Source organism: Microcebus murinus, chromosome 25 (assembly GCF_040939455.1).
Source record: "Microcebus murinus isolate Inina chromosome 25, M.murinus_Inina_mat1.0, whole genome shotgun sequence".
In the NCBI taxonomy this organism is placed as follows: domain Eukaryota; kingdom Metazoa; phylum Chordata; class Mammalia; order Primates; family Cheirogaleidae; genus Microcebus; species Microcebus murinus.
This window is the reverse complement of record NC_134128.1, coordinates 9,532,387-9,557,322: the sequence shown is the minus strand read 5'-3', so window position 1 is coordinate 9,557,322 and position 24,936 is coordinate 9,532,387. Positions and strand designations below refer to the sequence as shown.

Genomic DNA, 24,936 nt, shown 5'->3' with positions numbered 1-24,936 from the left:
GCTCTTTCTGGAGGTTAATAAAACTGAACAAAGAATTCATTCATCGCATAGACAAATTCCAATCAAATTCTAATCAATTAAGATGTCTGGTAAATTTTTTAAGTTGATGGTTTCAAGAACTATTGCATTCACATTTGAGACACATATATACCAACCTCTTTTTCTTGGCACATGAGATTTTACTTTTATGTTTTTACTGATTTTTTTTAATGACCTGACCATAATTTTATGTATCTTGATCTTGATCAGATTAAAAAAGGGAAAGTTTATGTCTATGGGAGCAAGCTATTACACAAGTTAACATAAGAAGGGTTTCATACGTGTCTCCACTACCTGTTCCAGGTAAAATCCCACAAAGCTCAATTTACAGGTAAAATGTGAGAACCTCGACCACTCATTTGTGGCTCCGTGTTCTCCTTTCATCAGACAAGTCTTACCCCCTTACATGCCATGACCACTGCCTTGTTATTGCCTTCCCTCTTACAATACTTCTAGGGCTGTCTTCTTCTTTTTCTCCCTGCATCCTGTCCCCTGTTTCCCTGTTTATTAAATTCCTAAAACATTTCCCTTCTGTGTATTTATGTGCCTCTGTCATTAGTTTAGGAGCAAGACAGTATGTGATCTTCAAAGTTTTCAATGAAAATAAGAAACTATACTTTCTGTCGTTATTTCTAGTTGATATACCTGAAAATACAAATGGAACATACTGAGTTCATTCCAGAAATCCTATTCATCTGCCTAACTTCCCCCCTTTCTGATATGTTTACACACCATAAGGTCAGTAAGAATGTCATGGAAAATAATGATGATAGATATAATGTAACTTGCAAATTACAATCTGCTTAAGCATCTGATCATTCAGTTGCTAAATAATTTGAGATTTAAAAAAAAAAAAAAAACCTGCTTAAAAGCCCAAGTGGGGATCAAATGGTAGGATTTTTGTGGACTCAATTTGAAATGGGACAATAAAAGCTCAAATATCAAAATTTTCTCCTAGGGACTCTAAAATAGGATTATGATGGAGTGAATTTAAAACCAGAATCTAAGAGCCAGCATTCCCATCCCTGCTCCATTTGGTGCATGAATTCATCTGAAAATGCAGAAGAGAAAACTATTATGAATATCTATAATGAAATGATTCCTGTAAAATTATGTCATGTTTCTATGGGCCAGGTACCATTTTCAGTCTTTTACTTACAGTAATTCATTTAACCTTCACAGCAACCCCAAGAAGTAGATACTATTACTGTCATCTTCATTTTACAGATGAGAAAACTAAAGGTAGAGAAATTAAGCAATTTGTCCAACGTCACTCTGCTAGCAAGAACAGAACCAGGATTTTGACCCAGGTGGTCTTGCTTGAGGGCCCATTTTTCTTAATCACTACACCCAACCACACTTCTTCTCTCAAATCTGCTTCCTCTCCTATGTAACTGATGGGAACTTTTCATCCCCAGAAAAGAGTGAAGTTGTAAGAAGTTAGGTAGCTGTGCTAGAAATCTAAAGCAATGCCCATTTCCCCTGGGTCCTCATCAAGCATTATTTGGAAAAGAAGAGCTGGGAATCACATCCCATCTTGGCCCTTTAATGAGAGTGTCACCCGGACACACCCAACCTTTTGAACACAGTGAAAGTGCCATGTAATCTGTAAAATAATTAACATGAGACATGTTACATCTGGGTGCCTCTCCTTTCTGCCTCTTGCGAGGCCAAACTTTCCCACACGGTGTTGTCACATTAACCTTCCTTAAGTAGTATTTTTTTCTACAATCTTTCTTTGCTCAAAATTTTCAGTGATCTTTGAAAAAAAGGGGGGGAAAAGGAAAAAAAAAGATTCCTTGTTAATCTCAATGTTTGAAAAAAAGAAAAGAATAAGAAATATATATATTTTTTTTAATTTTCAGGGATTACTTATTTCTTATGTAAGGGACTACAGTTAACATGGCAATAAGTAGTTCTGGTATTTTCTTTTTGGTATTCAACTCTAAAATGCTCCCGTGATTACATTCTGATACCACTTTTTCTCTCACCATTTCTTTTATAGAATACACTATTCCAGGAAGGAGGGAACAGGGTGTTATTATTTAATGGCTATAGAGTTTCACAAGTACAGGAGGAAAAGAGTCCTGAAGATGGATCGTGGTGATGGTAGCATGACATTAATAAATGCATTTAATTCTACTGAACTGCACACTTAAAAATGGTTAAGATGGTAAACTTTATGTTATATGTATTTTATCACAATAAAAAAATATATAAAAGAACACAGCATTTCTACTCTGCTAAGTAGTGGCCTATCGTCAAAATCAAAACACTGACCCATCCATCACTGAACAGTATCTAAACTTCCAAATTCCTGTTTATGTTCACAACCACAGCCTCTCACTCTGAGCCTCTGCCGTGAGATTTCTGTCCCCTGGCATGCTCATTCCCAACCTTTATTTGGGGACTTTCCCTTGAGCAGAGTTTTATCTCTCTCTAAATCCAACCCAGCTCAAACCTACGTCCTTCACAAAACCTTTCTAACTCCACATGTCCTTCTCCTCCACACAGACGAGTCATAGAATGTGGTGGGTGTAAATGGGTGTAAATAACAATTGGCTTTTACTTCATTGGCATTTTCCTTTCTACTAATAAATTTGAACATCTTTTTTATGTGCTTATTGGCCATTTATGTTTGCTCTTCTGTGAACTATTTATCTCATTTGCCCCCTTTTCTACAGGGCTGTTAATTTTTTTTTATTTGTTTCCATTTTAGAGAACTTTTGTGTATTCCAGGTATTAAAATGTTCCCATCACAGGCATTGCAAATATTTTCCTAAATATTTAAAGATTGCTGCTCTTTTTTTATATTTATAAAACTATTCACAGACACACCCTTCTCTGTATAAACTCTAGCATATTTAATTTATTCAAATACTTAATTTCATTTAAATTTTTTAAAACCCTGTTTGGATTCTGGTTAGAATTGCATGGAGTTTTCAAAATTAATCTTGAAAGAATTAACGCATTTATGATATCAAGTATCAAGACTCTGGAGTTAAGAGCATAGTATGTCTTCATTTGTTCAGAACTTATTTTATGTTCTTCAGTTAGATTTCATACCTTTCATCACTTATGTTTCTCCAGTTTGAAATGTAATTTAATTAAGACTTTTGCAACTTGAGAAACAGATATTTTCAAAGTGGAAAACACTGTAAACTGTATAGAACTTACTACATGATAATATTATTATTGACTCTGCAAATGTTACCTTTTCCATTAAAAGGAGTTTTTAACTTTTATATAGTCAACATGCAAACCTATTATAGCTTCTGGATCTCTGGTCTTGTTTAAGAACAACTCTGTTATCCCAGGGTGGTATATAGAGTCTCCTGAATTTTCTATTAAGATTTTAAAATTATTTTATTGTTTGCATTCATATCTTTAATACACCTGGAATTCATTTTTGTATATGGTTTAAGATTCGGGTCCAATTTTGTTTTTACCATGATGGATGGCCTGTTATGTCAGCACCATTTATTAACTACCCCAGCCTTTCCCCACTGAGTTGAATCAACACTTCTATCATATATTAAATTCTTATACGTATTAGAATGTATTTCAGGACTCCCTATTCTATCCTACTGATTATTTTATCTCTCACTGTACCAATCACATATTGGTTTAATTTCAGTGGTTTTTTATTAATAGTATCTTATGGCAACTCATAACTTAAGTTCCCCTTCACTGGTCTTCATTTTCATACTTTTAAAGGCTATTCTCAGGCATTTCCTTTTCATACAAACTTTAAGATCATTTTATCCATATTAAAAAAAAATCCCTGTTGGATTCTAATTGAAATGGCATGACATTTATATGATTATTCTGGGAGAAGTGAAATTTTTATCTATTGAGAATTTCAGCCAAAAATATGGCATGTCATGATACATTTTCTGATCTTATTTTATGCTCTTCAATAAGATTTCAAAGTTTTCTTCATTTTCATCACCCTTTTTTAATTTGGTGATTAAACTAAAGCATTCAAAAATGGGAACATTAATATGTTTATTACTAAGCTAAAATTTTGTGTGTATGCATGTGCACGTGTGTGTGTATAGGTAAAAATACAATTATTTAGCATGACTATTGTTGACATCTGGAAATCCGGGAAAATGTGACCACATGGACAAACTCATTAAAACAAGTCCATATTGATCCTGGAGAAAAGAAAACTTTGTTTTACGCTTAAGTTAGACTTCATTTTTTTTTCTTTGCTGAAATTCATAATTATTATAATCCTATCTGAAATGGATTCAGAAACATTATCTCTGTTTATTCTTGCAATTAAAGATATTATCTAAAATGAAATATTTTCCTGTGCTGCTAGAAACAAAATCTCTGAATACAGTCATTGTGGAATCATCCTAACAGCCTTACTTGACTAGAAAGTTTAGAAGCTTCCACAGCATGTTCAAAATCTGGTCTTCCAATTACAGCAGGCTCTTTATTCATTATCCCTTGCCCTCTCTTGTATTCTGCCTAAAATGAAAAAATAAGAGAATGTCACATTTTTCTACTTTCCAATAAAGAATTACATTGAGATTAGTTAAAATATTAATATAATAGATCCTCAGCCCATTAAAAAAAATTCCTTACAACACATCTAATATTAAAATCTTGACTGATAAAGCAGGAATTGATTTTACTGTATGGTTATTTAAATAAATTTCACTTTTTACAGTAAAATAGTTAACTAATTTTGAGGCTACATATTCACTCATCATCTTTGTATTAATATTTATGTATCAATACTGACACAAAATATTAGGACAAATTTCTGGATAATTGAAATCCTGCATTCTGCATACAGGAAGCTTTTATGGTTTAGTTTATTCTCAGGAAATCGTCTGACCATGTTTGATTGCCATGCAGGTGAATTTAGTAATCACTGATTTACAGGGTGAAGTTAGCCTATGCTATTCAAATACTTGGTTCAAGTTAAATCCTCACATTTAACCAGAGTTTTTCATGTATTCAAGTAAAATGGTGCTAATTAAGTAGGGCATCTTAGAGAAGACAGGAAATAGTCATGCCATGTAGGAAGTGCACGAAGGTGAGCATTGGTGGAAGAGAATCTGCACAATTAACAGCAGCAACATAGAAATGAGACCAAGCAAAGGTCTTTGGAGCAGAGTTAGGTGAAATGAGAGATTATATGGGACCAGATGACTGACAACCTTGGCTTTTAGGCTGAGACATCAGAATGTGATCATATACCCAAATTACACTTATTTCTCTGAAAGTATGGTTATATTAGCCACAGTCAAGTTGAGTTTGGGCCATTTCTGCACATACCCAAATAATTAACATAATCAAATGGATAATTAATTTAGGGGAAAAATTGAGAGGTCATTAATTCCGATTGATTTATTACACTAATTAAATGAACACTCCAACTCCCAAAGCTGTGCTTTTCCTCCTACAAAAATAAGAAATCATTTCTACTCAAGATTAAGAAGGAGAAATTACATTGCTTATGATCTTGGAGATCTGAGTTGCCATCTTGATATCTGGTCTGTCGAGCTCCGCACTATATGTGTGGGTGTCCTGTACATCTTTTCTATAAGAAATCTGATCAGAGAGAGTTTGGGTTGGAAAAAAGAAAAGAACAAATTAGTAATTTCAGGTGGCTACTAGCCTTCATGTCCATAACATTATTTACTCATGCTATAATAGCTTAGTGAGTCTACTGACCTTAAATTTGTTTGGTTTTAGGTTGTTGTGGTTTTTTTGGCACATTAATTGTATAAATATATTAACTGTTTACATTATACCTATGTTTCACTGATATGTTTGAACTGAATTTATACTACCTAAGAAATATACACTTAAGAACTAAGGCACAAAACCGATCTTGAAGGATTTTATATATACCACTTTAATAGCATGTCTTTGTGTCTAGGTATGTATGTTAATATTTACAGAATAATCAGAATATTTACAGAATATATACATAATAATCTCATTGAGGACTACAACTTGCCCATCTCAGTCTCTACCCCCAGTGGAAGCAAGATAAGCCACAGCACAAGAATATTTGAAATCACTTCCTTCAAGAAGCGGGTGGTGAAGCTCTGTAATTCTCCTGCTTTTGCCCTCTCAATGATATCCTTCTCTTCCTTCAAATGCTGAACTCTTCAAATGCTCACGCCAAGGAGACCTAGTCATGGACACCCATAGTTTTATCACCTAATAAATATCATTGCAATGATTTGATCCTCCCAAAATAAAAACGATGATATTAAGGAATATTCTGCCTCTGAATGTATGTTAGAAATAAGCCAAACTATGGAAAGTAGAGATTTAAAGAGAAAAACACATAAATTCTGCCAAATGTACTTTAGATCACATTAGTTGTTTAGATGAAGTCAACTGACAAATGGGAAGAGAGGACAGAACTGAACCAGTGTCACGTCCAATGGTAAATATCTCACCAATATTTCTGCTTCTCTATTCTTGAGCTTTGTCCCAAGCTGAAGCAATATTTTCTAGAGGTGGTTCTATGTGGCAATATCCCAGGGATCAGCTGGCTATTATATTCTATTAAGTGTATAATGCAAGGTGTGCAAAGATGGGCATTTTTAAAACCCAACTTCATTTTTCAGAGCATTAAAGGTACACACAGAAACGTACCACTGGACATCTATACAAAATGCACAATTAATTACATCTTGTACAAAGCAAGTATTTCTAATGTCACCTGAAGATTTCTGCAATAGCATGATCTTGGAGTAGTTATTAAAAATTTAGATTCCTGGAGTCCATCTATACTCCTCCATAACAGAATTTTGGTATATGGGCATAAGAATCTGATTTTAATGAATTCCCCAGTTGACTACTATTAACCAGTGTTCTGGGTACTATTGATGTATTTTATCATTGTACTTTCAACCTTGCAGAATTAAAAAATTTATACTTTTCTTATTTCTTTGAAAAATAATATCAGGTATAAGAAATGACAATGCATTAATACTTCAATAGGCTCCCTATGCATTCTATTATTTTATTTCAATGAAACATTTATAGACACTTCTATTTACTCTTTTATGAGCTTGCATTTGCTTCACCAACCAAGGCTATTTTTTAAACTACATTTATAATCATGAATCTGCCTCTGACAAGTGAACACACAATTACTATAATTTCAGCAAGAACATCTGTTTTCTTCAGTATTTATATTTTCATGGTCTACCTTAACCAGTCATTTCAGGAAGGTTTTGTGCATACAGGTAGTCAAAGAAACATAAAAGTAAGCTGGCAACTGAGTTATTTTGTTGGGTGGATTTTCAATCTTTAGGGATTTCAAAAACAGGCCAATTTCATTGGCTTCCAAAAGCAACACACTCATCCACAAATGAAGGCAAATCAACCTCAGCCTACGCTGAGTTAAGTACAAGCTGTGTAAACAAAAACCGGCTCTCAGGTGAAAACAAACCAAAATTATTACCCACCTACAGGACTAACTGTTTCTAAGTTACTACATTCATATGAAAACCACAGGGGGGAAATGTCTTTTTGTTTAGAAAAGAATGAGGGTAAAAATGGAAACCCTCACTTTTTGAAAAGCACCACAACCTTTCAGAAATCTAAGCTTTACATGGGTTACCTAATTATATGCTGTTCAGTCTAATGACTGCGTGAAGAGAGGTGAACGGCACAAAGGCAGCAGGAGCAGGACTTTGAATAGGGCCCCATCATCCATGTAAATTGCAAATTAGAGGCCAGCATATGTGACTCAAAACAAATATTAAGATTGACGTGAGCCGCAAATTCAAACAAGAGGACACGACGAAGCCACACAGGAGAAAACTGATCACTAGTCAGATCTTCCAGAATATCACTCCTTGGGACCATGCCACAAGAAAGAGGGCTTATGTTGGGGCACATGCAAGAGTAGCAAGCTCTGGATTCCACTGTCTGCAAGGATGTCTGAACATAGATGGCAACATGGTTCTCCAAATAGATGATTCATTGCCAGGTTTAAGGCAAGCTCATCTGACATTTCTCAGTACATATCGGCCCCATGCTACCATCCATCAGAGCCCAGGAAGAATCAAAAATGTTACATATCAGAAGAGAGGCTTGGAAGTCAAAGTATATATACACACATGTATTTTTTTCAATTTCTTAAGTAAATTCAAATCCTAAATGCTAACCATTATTGGAACAATAGATTAGCCTCCATTCTTCAGTCTTTTCATGACAATATGGTGCTCTGCATAATATTATTTTAAATAAGAAGAAAGGAAAAGATTTCTGAAAATCATCAACCCAGAATGAGTGCAAGCTTGAGGGCCAATGATTGATTTTACATTATTTTCTTCAATGTTTTGTTCCCTACTCTTTCCTTGGAAAATAACAGAGAACAAACGAGGAGGAAGGTAGAAGAGGAAGAGAAAGAAGGAATAAGGAAGGGGGCAGGAGGAGAAAATAGTATTAATAACAGTGTCCATTTTAGACTATTATGTACCATATAAAGACTTAACTAAGTGCCTCACTCATACATTTCTTAAATATGCAACCACAAGAAATTTTTTAAACAACGATAATATCCATTAAACCAACTTACCTTACTACTCTTCTATTTCAATTTTTTTCTTAACTTTTAACTCTTTGTTCTTAGTTATGAACATTAGAATAATTTTAGTAAGTTCCACAAAGGAAATATCTGGAGCCCTATAAAATGACTTAGGGACAAATGACATCTGAATAATATTTCAGTCTTTTCCTAGAAGATGGTATATTCCTTCATTTCTTTAAATCTTTTATTATACTTTTCAGTGAAGTTTCATCATTTTGCTCTATAGGTCTTGCACTGTGCAAAATAATAATCATGTGATTGTCATTTTTAGACATTTATCTTGTATCCAAGATGATCTATTTTAGTTTTTTTAATAGTATATAACAGTATATTAGTCTTATCTGAAAATAGTGATTCTGGTTTCTTCTATAAGAAGACCTAGAATTATTACCTTACAAACTTAATCTTTTCCTTCGTTTTTATTTCACTGAACTTATTTCTTTGCTTTTATCCATATATCTGGTTCATTTTCCTAAATAATTCCTTTGTAGTGGACATGTGTTCATTTTTTTTCCCCTATCATTTTTTGTTTGTTTGTTTGTTTTAATTTGGAAACTTCTCCTCCCTCACTGCATGTAATTTGGTGAGGCTCTCAAATGCAGCCCACCTTCCTGTGGACAGGAGTGGCCACGTGACTCAGGCTGTCCAATCAGATGTCCCATCCATTTAAAAACCATGATTAATGGAAGGGCACACACAGCACGCATCAAGGCCAAAGTCACTCAGAGGATCTGAGGCTGGAGGAGAAAGAGTTGCTCCCCTTTTCTGTGGGTTCAGCTGTTGCAAGCATGATTTAAGTTTGGAAACACCAGCTGTCATCTCAAGTTCACACAGACAGAGTCTATCTGAAAGGGTCATACACATCCCAGAGCCTAGAGATGGGGAAGGAGTCCTCCTAACACTGTGAAGCCTCTGGGTCCAAGCATGCCTGAAGATAACTTGAATTTCCCAATTATATAGACCAAAAAATTCTCACTTTTTACTTGAACTGGAGATGGATTTCTATCACTAAAGAGTTCAGACTAATACAGCCTTCACTTCATGTTTTTCCAGTGTCAAGTCTGTTCTTTTTTGCCTCCAATAAAGATTTGAATTTCATCAAAATCTGTCTTTGAGTTTCTTCCTTATCTGCCCATGTTCACTTTCACCCTCAACTTGTATTTTCATCTCATTTTACTGTCTTTCAATCTCAGCTTGTTCTCTCCTTGTAAGTTTCTACTTCTGGGTTTCATCAGAGCCACGTCTTTTGCATGTTTCCTATGTTCACTGTGTCAGGCGATCCTTCATGTGCATTAACTCATAAAATCCTCACCCCACCCCTATCACATCCAATCGTCTGCACACACCTGGGCTCCATCAACAATGCCTTCTAAGGCTAGAAACACACCCTCCAGAATCCCCTTCCTTCTATAGTTATGGGTTAAGCTTGGCCAACAAGAGGAACTCATGTAAGATTTTGCAAATGGAAGTGAAATGGATGCCTTTATTCTGCAGGTACAGCCAGGCACATGTTTAGTCAAAGGATTCACAGTGGCCTTCCGGTAAGCTTTTTATACTCACACTGCAAGACTCCTTGGCAGGTGAGCTAATAAACTAGAGAAAAGCAAAACCTCCACAGACTGTCCTTAAAGTGAAAGTCAAGCACTTGGAGATGAGAAGATTGAGAGCTCAGGAATGGCAGCCTGGAAGGAAACTACAGACAGACAGACAGACAGACAGACAGACAGACAGACAGACAGACAGACACACAGCTGTCAGGGCTAGGGTCGTAAGAGCAGGTAGACCTTAAAGGAAGCAAGTCCAACTGGCCCAGAAACCTTCCCTTTGCTGTTCTGCTAAGGGTGATTCTTGGGGTGAAGAAACTAGTGAGGATATATAGCCTTTTAAGTTTGTGGAACAGAAGAATTATATAGTTATAATCTTAAAGCACTGGTTCAATCAATCTCAAGAAAATTTTTGTCATCATCAAACTCTCACATTGGAGAAGCCCTCCAAGGTAATGTCAAATAGGCACATGGCCTGGTAATTCTATCTTTAATGATGGTTATTTCTGTCTGGGCATGCTGTACATAAAAACTTACTAAATTATTAAATTATAAATGTTATTTTTCTATAAGAGAATATAAACCTTTTAAATATAAGTAAATGTAGGATCTTATACTATTCAGAAGACAGGAAAGGTTTCAATCTCCTAAAAGATGGAGTAAAATATGGACTTACAGCTACACCAGTTTGTTGTTATAATTGTCATTGCTTATAAATCATTTTATAGTTAATAAAAGTTTTCTTATTCATGATTTAACTTTATTACCACCACAATCTTGTAAAAAATAGCAGGATAAGTATTACTAACTATCCTGCCTTAGAGATAAACAAAACACTATTATATCTATTTTTAATACTAAATCCTTAAGCACTGTTATTGTAAGTCACATTGGGGACTACATAGAGCCATAATTGTTTTTCTAGTATCATTTTACTGATTTATCTGTAAGCTTTTTCACTTTCTGATGGAATAGAAATTTTGTCTACTGATAAGTTTTTTATTAATTTTAAGAAAGTACATACATCATTCTTGAAAAGAACATTAAGTCTCTTGTTTCCCACGCTGAATGCCTCCTTCTAATACACATTGAATCGATTACCAATATGGCGTTTTGGAAAAGTTTACCACTCCAATTTCATCACAAGTCTGTATAGACACATTACTTATAAAACGTAAAATGGCAGTTTAAAATTTGTTTAACTTACTTCAGAACTATTGGACTTCGGGTCTGATAAGATTGATGAGAATTAATAACATAACTGGGCTTTTCATTATAAGCCCATCTTTAGGGGAAAGTCACAGGATAGAATATCTCCAGTTTCTCTAATTCCATTAGAAAAATCTGGCAGGGGTATGTCCCTTAAGATACAAAAGGATTTAGGTTTAGCTGGTTTTAATCATTTTTTGATTATAGTATTAACAAGATAGGTTCAGGAACCTTTTGAGTATGTCCTTCTGACCTAAACATTTCCTAATATAAATTTCATATTGATTTGGCCTTTTATAAATTGAACTTCTTTTAATTGTTTCAGATTAACTATGATTTTACCCTAAACTCTCAAGTCATCCTTTAAAAACTGAAGGAGGACCACTAGGACTAACATTTTATGGAGAGACTCTTCTGCAGAGCCCTTTACATATACTATCTCATTTAATACTTGTGACAGTTCCATGAGGTAGGTACTGTCCCATTTTACAGATGAGAAAATTGAGATCTAGAGCTATTAAGGAGGTCATCTAGGCAACACATGGCAAAAAAGCATTTTTTTTATTTTAGTGTATTATAGGGGTACAAGTGTTAAGGTTACTTATATTGCCCATGCCCCTCTCCCCCCTCGAGTAAGAGCTTCAAGCATGTCCATCCCCCAAATGTTGCACATCTTACTCGTTGTGGTTGTATATACCCATCTCCTCCTCCCCCCCCCCCCGACACCTGATAAATGTTACTCCTATATGTCCACTTAGGTGTTGATCCGTTAATACCAATTTGCTGGTGAGTACATGTGGTGCTGGTTTTTCCATTCTTGAGATACTTCACTGAGTAGAATGGGTTCCAGCTGTATCCAGGAATATACAAGCGGTGCTAGATCACCATTGTTCCTTAAAGCTGAGTAGTATTCCATTTAAACCGTGCTCTGACTCCAAATTTCTTTTCTAGTACATGCTACAGTGGAGGGTATTCTAAAAAGTAACTTTTTCCTGTTTGGGGATCACTCTCATTGGTGACACAAGAGACTACTGCCTCCAGAATACTCTTCCCTTAGAGCTCTATTCAGAGGTGAGAATTCAGTTGGACAGTCACAAACAATCCTTTCCTCTCGTCTTCTTCCACTTACTCACATTGCTACAGGTACAGAGAAAAGAAATCGTGGTTCTCTAACAAATATTATAAAGCTGATTTGATTTTGGTGGAAACATAAAAAAAAGGTAAACAAATATTCTCTCATTGTTTTAGGTAAATCAGATTCATATGTGATAACACATTTATATTTTAAATTAAGTCATTTGTTGCCATAATGCAGAGTGACAGTGTACATTAATAGAAAGGGTAATTCTACTAGTAAATTCTCTGCAGTGAGTTTCATTGGGCTGAAGTTTTATGGGAGACAGTTTTATGGGAGACTGTCTTTTACAGATATCCTGTAGATCCACCCTCTGAACTAAGAGATGTACCAGCTCTCCTTATGGTTTCCAAGACCTGTGTTTAAATTTCATATCGTAGGGACAACAAATGTATTATTCTAAGTGGCTTGACTCTAGAAGAATATCAACTACTTCACAGGTAGAATACAAATATCATTCTCACTTTAAATCTGAGTAAATAGTCTTAAACACTTTCTAAATCCTATTATATGTACAAACTTTGCATGTAAAGGTTGAGTCGAGTCGGCAGAGGAGTATAAGTAAACACGTCTTTCTCCCATAAGTACACAGTATTGAATGAAGGAGAAAAGGGCTTTATACTCTATTCCCTCAATCCCTCAATCAAAGACCTTTTAAAAGAAAAGGCAGAGTTAAAATAATAAGCCCAGTTCTATGATAAGGAACTTCTGTATTTGAATTTCATTGAATTATAGAGTGAGAGAGAGCCTCCCTGGGATCCGTGTAACACTGGCCCCTACTCCAAGCCACCAGGCCACCTTCTAAACCACGGACATTTGTGTGAATTCAAAGTCTCTTCAATATCAGAACAGTGGGAACTTGGGGTTTCTCGGTTATTCTTTCCCGCAGTGCATCCAGATTCTGAAGATGACCTATTTTGCTCCCCGTTTTTAAAATTTTATTTAAAATCTTGCTTCATTGCCAGTGATCTTTAAGAGGGAGGCAGCAAGGTATAACAGAAAGAGCAGACTCGGGAGTTTGATTCCTCAGTCGCATGTTCCTCATCTACAAAATGGGAATGAGTACAGGGTTTTTGCAGGAATTAGAAATGATCAAAGTCTTGGCACAGTTCCTGGTGCCTGGTAAGTGGCATGTGCTCTGTAAGTGGTAGTTATTATGATTATCACAGTCATTCTGTAAGCAAACAGCATCCCCTTAAAATAACCCTGAAAATAATTACAGAGCTGTAGCAGCTCCATCGCCTAGCAATCTCAAACCATCTTAGAAAAGTGCTTTGGTATTGGTATATGTGTATGCATATGGGTTACAATGTAAAACCTCATTCGTTTTTACTTAAACATTGACCTATTACAATTTAATACCAAATAACTGCTGCCATGCTGCAGAGTGACACTCTGCTCAAGGAGGCTCTAGGGTGCAGCGTCAGCAAAGCACAGTTCAGTGACAGCACTACGTGGTGGGATGGACACCGCATGAGATGACAAAGGTGCTTTGGATACTTTTCCAAGAGAGGGAGTTTCTTGACCCCACTAGGACAGACACTTTTTCACTAACCGATTCTAACCCTTCAAGAACCTGACAAACAGTTCACACATTGTTTTTGCAGAACAGAGAAATCATGATGAGACAAATAAGCTTCCCCTACCATTTCAGGAAGAAATGACTCCTCTAGGCCACCAGAATAATGGTGGTCATTGAACAAATTCGTGAAAGTTGCCATGAACCTGGTAACTTATAACCAAAGAAGAAATTTATTTCTACAGGATAACTTCCTCCTTCTTGACGTCTGCTTCTAAGCCAACCATTAGGTATCTATTGCTTTCATATTCCCCGTGGGTTATAGTTTGATGATTTGGTCCCCACAAGCATTCCAGAAGAATCAGTACTAGGGTACAATCCAGCTAGTGTTTATGAATAATCCTTCCCCAGGACATTTATTTCTGATTCTCTTTGTTTCAGTTCTGGGATTCTAGGCTAGAATGAGCTTTGGCACCAACTTGAGAGCTCAAATAAAAGTCCTACCTCAACAGACTGAAGGACTCACTTTTGTCTAAAAGATACCAAAATGTTAAGCTCCCGGCCACAACAGGACAGAGGCTGGCCATATTTCATTAGCTTCTACCCCTTGTCCCCTTACTTATCATTACTAGATTTTATAAAAGGCTGACTTGAGAAGAACAAAAGGCCGGAAGACTTCTTAGTTTACTTCATCCCAGCCCCGGCACCCTCATCCCGTTTGCATGGTTCCAACATGACAGCTGTTTTAGACCACAAAGAGTTTCTTTTTAATAAACAACTGCCAGCCACAGACGGGTTCCAGCCAGTGTCCTGGAGATACGCAGTTCACGGGCTTGCACCCTACATTTCACCTTTTTACATATAGGAATTTTTACATATACTAATTATAATACATCTAAATGTTAAATCTCCACGCCAAAGTGATCATAGGATATATGTTACATACATGTAAACCTAATACACATGCGTGTGGGTCTCCTTCATCAATATTCATAGCTCCGCCTATACCCTGTTGAATATGTATACTTGACCAATGCATTCAGCATAAATTCTGGCCTTACCCCTGCCTCCATGGAAGTGCCTGTCTTGCTTCCCAGCCTGTCAGCATGGCCAGCCTGCAGACTGTAATCTTTTATAATAAAGAAGGTCACCTTTCTAAATTTACAGACTTTGTGACTCTTTTTCAGTTGACAAAGTCAAGGACGCTCTGGAAATGCTAATAACCCAGTAGGTCCAAAGGATCCATATTTGACTTGTACAAAGCAAGATTTCCAATGCCTGCCAGTGCCTGGCAGTTTAAAGGGTATTCTCTGCAAGGTGTTCATGACTGTCAACAGAACAATTCAGATGTACCCGTGACTGATAAGAAATGTTACAAGGCCTTTTTGAGTAGAGGTGTCATAATATTGAAATTTCAAGAACATAATCATAAACCCTGATGTGGGTTAGCTACGATTTTCTAGAAAATCATAAGAAATAAGCTTCCTTACATTACTCTGGTGTTTATTGACCTCCATGGCATGTTTGACCTCAGGTGGCTCCTTCATGTGGGCATAATCTGAAAATCCTTTGGCGGCATCGTGTTTCTGCTTGTACGCAACCTTAGAAAAGCACAAATAATTGTTAGTTCCACTTAAAGCTGTATAAAATCTTACCTGTTAACTTCCAGTGTTTTGCTAGGGTTTTATACATTTAAATACCATCACTGATAATTAAATTTGCCTAAGCCTCTGTAATAAGACAATATCCATAATGCTCTCATCTTAGTGCTTCTGATTAGATTCCTAATTCTTATCCTTTGTTGTTTATTTCAAAACATCCTTGACCAGACATGAAATCTCCACTTCGATTCATCTAGTTTAAATCTCAGGTACAGTTTTGGGAAATTGTGCAGATCTAAGAGCTTTTAGGATTATAGATGTTCAAGGTTTAAATCTTGGGAAAGCAATTGATTAAGTAGGAGGGAATTATAGGATATGTAAAAGTACATTTTTTAAATGAATGAGTCTGATTTTATATAGACACAGCTGTAAGGTAATATAAGGTTTAAATGCACAAACCTTTGGGAAAAAATATAACATATGGGCAAAATTCTCAGATATGTCAAGCCTTGGTCTCCGTTAGGGAAATGAACATTAGACCAATACCACCCATCACCACCAGGTTAAATTTGCTCCATCCTGGGATGAAGAGGGGGGCATGAGAAAGATACCTTGGAAGTAGATGTAACTAAACTTGACTATGAAGCTGGAAACTAAAGAAGAACCTAAAAATAGTTTCTCAGTTTATACCACTATCCCATTTATCCTATTTATCTCATTTGTAATGTTCAATCACTTTGTTTAGTTTTTGTGGAATTACTTATCATCTGCCTTCCCTTACTAGAAGATAACTAACTGTCCAGTTCACTGAATTCTCAGAACCCACAATAGTGCCTGGCACAAAATTGGTATCAATGAATATTTGCTCCATGAATGAATAAATAAATGAATGAATAACTGAAAGAATGAGAATAAAACAATAATACATGAAGGAAAGGCAAGATTCATTTTTAAAATATATTAAAAGTTTAATACTAAAAGAATGATAAATGGAGTTGAGAAAAAAAGGCAACTTAAAAAGAAAAACTAGAACATTCTTCAACAAGAACAAAACAAGGTCTGGTTTTCAATGAAAAATGAATATAGTTAAACTTAACGAAAACATTTTTATCATATGAACTCCTTGAGAGCTATGACTATCTTACACATCTTTTAATATCCTGTGTAAATGATATGGAGTAGAAATGTAATAAATGTTTAGTGAATGGATGAATGATTGAATTTCTTAAACATTCTCATAAGCTTCAACTCCTCATAGGCTTTTATAAACATAACTAAACACCTATTAAACTTAGATAACATATCTATCTAAAGGATTATAGTGATCATTATAAACTAATTTTTACGAATAAAATTATTAAATCTTACCATCCAAAAAAAGGCATCTAGCACAACTATCAATGTTTAAATCCCCTCTCTGGCTCCCCAGCTAGCTTTTAGAAAACTTCTACCAAAAGAGAACTAAACCTGGGACATCACAGCCTTTAAATTTTAAAAGTTCTGATTGAAAGTTCTTCCTTTAATGAAACTCAAGTTTATTTCCCCATAGCTACATCTATGAGGCCATATGGAAAAAGTCTAGTTCACAAGACAGAACTTCCAACGCAGAAGACAGCTGTCCATGACTTCTATTCCTCCAGACTGTCAGCCCAGCTTAAGGTACTGAAGTCCTGAACACCCTTGAAGCTTTATTCAACCCAAATCCCAAAGTATCTGTCTCTTTCTTAAGGTGCCCACAATGGTTTGACCAATTTGAATTAGAATTGTTTCATTTAATCCAGGCTATCACCCAAGTTATTGGATGGGTTACCAGGACTTCAATGCAGCACCTCACCTTATTCCAGGTATAATTCATCTTGTTAGCATTTATCAGTCTAATCCATCAAGATATTCAATTCTGATGAACATGTCTTTAAAATGTTCACCAATTAATTATGTTAAACAGGAAACTCTTTAAGAACCTCCATTCAGGTTGAGAAAGTCCATTATCTCTGTTCCATTACATTCTATATTATAACGTTAAGGCAGAGGAAGGGGGAATTTAATGGCTGCTCAAGTCTGTAAAGCCAAGCAAAAACTTCTATGAGCTTTATTCCTTCTTCTGAAATAAAAAGAGCTAGCATGTGCCCATCTCTTTTTTGATGGATGCCTGGTTTATTCTGTATTTTACACCTACTATCATACTTGTGACTTTGTAAATGTAACCCATGCAGCTGATCATTTTGTGGGTTATCATAGAAACGGTGAGTCATTGAGCACAATGTTAAAAAGCACTTCTTCTTAAAAAGGCTATGTAATTTTCTACTCGCAGCATTAAAATAGTCATTTCATTTATAGCTGCTACTAAGTACCACTTTAGAATTAAGATTACATCAAATTGGAGCCAGCTGAACTTTAATTTATCATATTAATTTTCTCCCTTAAAATAGCTAATGGAAAATTGTGTCACACTAATAAATTTTCTGATAAATTTGGTATCTTAGGATTTGTCATTATTGTGTGGCATATCCCCAGATTAATTCTGTTTTCTTCACACCTTGAGAACTAAGATTGCTATGCTACCAGACACCTAGAGACTGAAGTATAATTGCAATGGTCTTATAAATATGTTTATATAAGTAATATATACATTTAACTTATATATTTGATCTTATGGTATATTTTTATATTTCATATATACATACATTAAATGTACATATAGGTTTAAATTACAGAATAATTTATAAGTACTACATAGAAAGGCAGCCATGCTCACCACTATACCACCAACGCAACTACATAGGTAAATGGGCTTTTAATCCATGTCGTAGGCATCTCTGAAATCCTGAAACAGGACCCTGAAGCTACTAGAGATGAAACATAGACCCTCATGAACCTCTTTGGTTCAGATGCCTGAGAAAGCTGGATTTCTTCTGAGATAGGGGATCACTTAGCCTTTGCCTGAAACAGCCCAGATAAGGATCTTACCACTTCGTGGCACAGTACATTCTATTTTCAGAAACTTTCTTTATGGTCTTTGTTTATAGATTATAAACACAAGATAGGTAATAAAATAACCTCCTTAAAAAAAAATCCACATTTTCTCTCTCTCCCGTTTTGATTCAGAAATTCCTTCCCTTCAGTCATTTTCTACAAGGAAGTATTAATCCAGCTAACTTTATCACTTTAGTTTGAATTTTAAACATCTGAGAGTGTTTGCAAATTGATTTTAGGATAATAGTTTGTTTTAACAGTCTGTCAAAAGCTCAGGAGACATTTCATTAGAACCTAGAATACCATTTAATGTCAGACTTCATCTAATACTCTAATTAAGTAGACGACAAATCTGATGCTATTTGGACACAGTAAAAGTTTAGTTGTTTAATTGTCACAGACAATAGTCTATTTTCTTGTCTCTCTTATTGCCAGATTAACTCTGAGAATCACAATTTAACAATAATAAAAAGTTAATGTATGTAAATCTAAAATAATTTTATTACAATTATGTAACTCTTTGAAATAGACACCTTACTCAGAATCCAGGTTTTTTCCTTACTAACAAGTTCAGTGACTAATTACAACAGCAGAAAGCACTGCTAATCAAGCGTGCATATATATCTCTCCCAGTGGTGTCTGTTGTAGAACAGGGTAACACTTGTTAACAATGTAAGTGAGAACCTATTCTGACAAAAACCAATGATAGATTCCAAAATATACAATCTGGATTATCTTTCGTGTTCAGTTCTGTGTTGCATGTATTTATGTACTGCAGATCCTTGCATGCTATAAAAGGGATAAAAGTTGTGTGCTTCCAAAGACATGAGGCTGCAAATATCTGAAAATGTTATCTTCCCAAGTATAAAAATAAGAATAGATTTTCTTTCTTTATTGCATAATTGTTGCTAGTCACATATCAAGTGTTGTGTTGTAATTATCTGCTTTTTAAAGTAGCCCATATTATCAGCAAGTGTTTAGGTGACCAGATGTTGGCAAGAAAAATAAAGGACATATTAGTCACGGTCAGCCATGCAGAACCTTGACATCATATATTTTTAGCCTCACGTTGCATAACTGAGATTAGCTTACAGCCAAGTTGGGTACACAGTGGACGTTTAAATTTGTAATAATGAACTACTTAATGATGTTCTCCAAAGGATAACTAGGCCCAGTATTTTTCAAGAGTAATCTATTTTCAGACTATTTATTAAATAAAAGTATCTAGGTATCTTCTACTTAAAAGTAACAAGATTCTGGGGGAAGAAGTACATTTTTTAATAAGAAAAAGGTACAGATGGTAGCAGAGCGATGGGATAGTGTGTGGTTAAGAATTCAGATTATGGAACCAGGCTACTTATGTTTCAGTGCTGACTCTGCCATTTAATGGCTGTGCCACTTTGGATAAGTTACTTAACCTCTCTGTGCTTCTGTTTCCACATCTTTAAAATGGGGATATTTCACAGGGTTGTTGTGATGACTAAATAACATAAATATGTGTGAAATGCATAGAACAGCACCTGACACATAGTAAGCACTTCTATGTGTTTACTTTTTTATTAACCTAAAATGTGGCACGAAGAATAGCAACTATCCAAAAGGAGGCATATCCTTAAAAAGGAAATCAATAAACTCAACAAAAATCCATTTCACAAGTATTTATTAAACACCCTCTATGTTCCAGGGACTGTCCCAAATACAGGAGTAGAAAGAGGAACAGGACAAGATGAGGTCCCTGCTCTTATGTAGTAACAGATTAACAAAGTAACAACAACAACAACAAAATCAGATTCTGCTATGAAGAAAGCACAATAAGAAGATGAGTCAGAAAAAGGTTATTATGGTTATGAGTCCGAAATATACATTTTGAAATTCTGTTTGAGAAATGCAATAGATTAAATGCATTCAGAATACCTTATGTGTCGAAGTACTACAAAGCGAAAATTACCCCAAACTCTTCTGGATTCAAAATGAGTTTACATGAGGACAGTTAAGTTCATCTACAACTTGCAATCACCAAAATAGCCACTTCCACCTCATGGAGGCTTTTTTTGGTAGCCTGAGATCTTCTAAATGAAAAACACAAGCCACAGGAAAGGATATTCAGGAACCACTTGTCTAACTGATGGAGCGCAGACATGTGGATCCCAAATTCAACCATTATCTCTTTATGTGACTTTTAATGAGCTATCAAAATGTTTTCCACTTTGGGAACATATGTTAAATCAGAGAATAGTTTAGAAGAATTTCACCTATGTAAGCTATCTAAATGAGATTAAAATTTGCCCTATAAATAGCGGTGAAATGGAAAAACAGCATCAAGTAACTGACATAAACTTGCAGGTCCTTTTCATTTTCTACAATTTCACCAGAATCTATGATCACACATTAACTAGTTGCTTCCAACTTTCATTCAGCGTTTAATGCCTTAGAAAAAAAACATTTTATTAAAATAATAAATAACTTATATCAGGTTATGTATTTCATCTACACAATCATATAACAATCTAGGAAAACCACACCTCGCTCTGAAGCTGTGTGACTTCTCTTGCGAAAACACTGTCAATCGTGGCTGGCATCCGCTTATAAAGAGAGTTGGAAAGATCTGCCTTAATGGTGCCTTTGTATTTTGCCTGGGAAGGAGAAAAGAAAAAAAAAATAAATATTCCTTTTTTTTTTTTTTTACTGTGAATATAAAAAGAAAATAAAAAGAAACTTTCTTCAGAAACAGAATTGATTTAAAAATCTGCAGACCATTTTAATTTTAGATACTGGAGCTGACAAACATATTCCGAACAGATAGAAATAAATCCAATTTCTCTTGGAGAAAGCTATAAATGAGACAGGCAAGAACATAGTTTCTATTGTTCTATTTAAAGCCAAGCAGTTTTCTAAATGCAAACCTATTTGTGTGGTATTGACAGTTTCACGTTTGATGAGGGAGCAAACGATCTGAGAACAGTAAGACATTTGAGTTGTGCAAGAAAATACGAGTCAGTCGTTAGCAACTGCTGTCTAGAACTTGAACACAACGGACAACATTCCTTTATTTAAATCTTCTCAGATTACACTGGGAGGTGGGGTGCTTTTCTCTCCTTTTGTGCCTTCTCACCCCTAATCTGCCCTGTCTCTAAACCATCTCAATCATTACAGTAAGACAAACACTCATTCACCATTTCCTCTTGGGAGAACTAGATGTAAGGGAACACAATAGATCGCCCACTTCTAATTTTTCCACTCTGTAGTTAACTCCTTCAGGAAAAATAATCAATAACTGAGAACATCAAGAATTTCTCTGCACAGGAGAACTAACCTAGCTAACACAAATAAACAAAACTGTGTTCTTCCATACTGTGTAGACAAGTCTTCAGCATTCCTCGCACTCTAAGCTAGATGCGAGTGTTTATTTATTAGCATATATCCTGTGCAAACCTTCTCTTCCCACACTCTTTGGATTTTTGGTACTTAATAAAATAAAATGTACTGATTTCCCTCAAAATTGTTTCATATTAGCAGAAATAATACATGGATCTTTCTCCAACATAATTTACAGAACACTAGAGGTCAGTCATTTACAACACTTTTATTCCTTCTCTTTTTCAAATTTATCTCTTCTAAGTGATCTATTCACAGACCACAGAAATGCCTCATCATAGCAATCATTGTTAACACTGTGCTTTACAATGCAACATAAACTGCAGTCAGTCCGAAATGCTGTCGGAGAGAGATCACGTGATTTTTCAGCTGGAAAATGAATATCGTGTATTTCTCACTCCGTGGTTTCATAATGGGTATCTCTGGTGAACTGAATTTTATCCTGCTCAAAAATAGATTAAATTAACTTAAAATTGTTTATCAAAGATATTACATTTTATTGAAATCTGATAAATCTTACTTATTTCCAAAATGACATTCAATAGTTTGTCTCTAATAAGTCTATTAGAAAAAAAAAATAGAACTTCTAAAATTAACTATTCTGCCCGTGCTTTCTACTTATTGAATAAAAATATTCCTTTCAAGAGGAATTCTATATAACTAAGAAAGGGCTAGAGTCAAAATATAGATGTATATAATAAAATATATAAACCATATATAGTAAAATATATCAGTTTATATGGGTTAATTGACACAGTGCATTGAATGAGATAATCACATAAATATTACCCACATTCATTGGTGCTTTTGAAAATATTATGCTCCAACTCAAATGCACACACTTTTTCTATAAAAATAGAAAAAGAAAAATGCAAGCCAGTTTGCAAGTTTTTGATACCTTACCTCAGAAATAAAAGCGCCAATACTTTTTACGTGGTTTAGCATAGGAGTATCCGTCACAAATGTACACTTGTCCTTAGACTTTTTGTACGCTTCTTTATAATGGATCTAGAAAAGAGAATAATTTACATAAGAAGAGAAAAAAGAAAAGAAATTCTAATGGCCTTTTTGGAAGAGAGCATTAAGATGAGAAAGTCCATTTTCAGAAGTAAATACTCAAATGTGGAATGATCCTCAAAGCTAGCCAAGTCAGATAAACAGATATCCAGCTCAGAATTGCAAAGGTGACGGGGGCCCGGTGAGGACAGGCTGGTCTTTAGATAAGCAAGGTCCAGTTATCGTGAGGATCAACGCCAGAGATGGGGGGCCACAGATGACGGGTCCTCTTGGCCCAGCTTCCCAAGCGTCACTGTCAAACACGTGCCATCTCACTCTCACAAATGTCCTAGTTTATTCTCACTTTTGAGCCACAGGCCTTAGCAGTTAAGCCTATGGCCAAACAGACACACAGCTGCCTACCTCAAGGTAGAAAATAAACAGTCACCAGGACAGATGTAATCAATCAGAAGCAGAAGCAGAAATTAAACACATAGAGATTACTATTAACATTATTATCTATACACGCTTGATTAGAGGAAGGGGCTTAAGTTGTTGGCCATGATGGGCTTCCTGTTACTAATTGATTCCCTCCTAATCAAACTTATCCAATTTATGAGCACCTCCCCCACTCTCTTCCCCTCCCTGAAATAAGAGCAGAACCTGCCCAGAAAGCTTGACCCCCTGCAGAGATCATTCCAGAATGCACCCTCCCTCCCCCCCCAGCTGTGGACGGGCAGAATAGCAGGAGAAGGCCCAGAGAGGCCTGACTAAGCTGCTCACTTCTTCTCTCAAACTCCCCGGTAACATGAGTCACTTCCTTCACCTGGAGGAAAAGCCAGAATTGTTACTCTGGGGGAAGACCCTGCATGGACATGTGAGCCCAAAAGAAGTCGGGAAATGTGGAGAAAGATCTAGAATGAATCACGCTGTCACACTATTTGCTGCACAATCTGAAAACCAGGGGGGCAACACTATGACCAGTTGAGAAGATGGAGGTAATTTGCTATAAGTTATGTCGCCCTGTAATGAAGTCATGTTTATCTCCCCAAGACCATAAATTCTTAAGCTGAAAAAAAAAGGGCCCCAGTTCAGATGATAAATTACATGGTCTCCCTAATTATAACCCAAAACTGAAGTTGAATTGAACACATGACCAGGTTCCCAGAGGACATCACTAACATTGATGTGCCACACTAATGCGACATGGAGATTTTCCCTCATGCAAACCTGATTCGAGGGGCATCTCTTGACCCGAGGTAGACCCACATGCGAAGAGATTAAGTAAAATTATTTCAAAATGCTATATTTCACTGCTGTGATTCTTAGATATCAGATGCCTACCACATTAAACATTTGCTTTATTCATGAAATCAACATGAGAACATATTTATCTTATCCAAGCACTAAATTACTTTTTTTTCCTTCTCAGAGATTAGCCATAATTTTAGGTTCCTGCAAATCACCCTCCTCCGTCACTAGTAATTAAACTGTTAATGGCAGTATGATAAATAGTAGGCTATTTTGATCATAAGGAGAAAAAAAAAAGTATCTCAGTTATATAATTAAGTGTGAGAGAAAATAACCTATCATCAGGCTTAAGTTTGACTCATTATTTTTATCTCCTGCCACCATCTTTTCCTCATCACAGTCACATTCTCCACCATGGCGGTATGTGCTTGTGGCTACAGCCTCCTGATAAAGTCTGACATAAACAGAATGTTCAGGACAGCAGCCCTGGAGAAGGGTGAAGCATTCACTTCCCCTGCTAGGCAGGCACATAATTCAGGCTTAACTGAGGACTCCATTTCTTTCTTTGGTCTTTATTAAAAAGATATGACATTTGCATCTTTAAATTTAAGATGCATTTGAAAATGGAAGATCATTTGCTTATTGTCATTTGTATTATATAATTTCTTAAAAATCATACACACATAGAGACATACAGATATGTCTATGAT

The 24,936-nt window shown here is 35.6% G+C and overlaps 1 protein-coding gene across 6 annotated transcripts in view; it reads right to left on the bottom strand.

Moving 5' to 3' along the window:
• Positions 1-24,936, bottom strand: part of NEBL (nebulette) — a 328,916-nt gene that overhangs the window by 70,748 nt on the left and 233,232 nt on the right. The window contains exons 3-7 of one of the 6 annotated variants that reach the window (XM_012767344.3): positions 22,883-22,987; positions 21,127-21,237; positions 15,521-15,631; positions 5,512-5,613; positions 4,420-4,521 (exon numbers count right to left, since the gene is read on the bottom strand). The exons of the other annotated variants lie outside the window; for them this stretch is intronic. Of the exons in view, the coding sequence (XP_012622798.2) occupies positions 4,420-4,521; positions 5,512-5,613; positions 15,521-15,631; positions 21,127-21,237; positions 22,883-22,987 (531 nt within the window). The remainder of the gene's footprint in view (positions 1-4,419; positions 4,522-5,511; positions 5,614-15,520; positions 15,632-21,126; positions 21,238-22,882; positions 22,988-24,936) is intronic. 6 annotated transcript variants of the gene reach the window in all.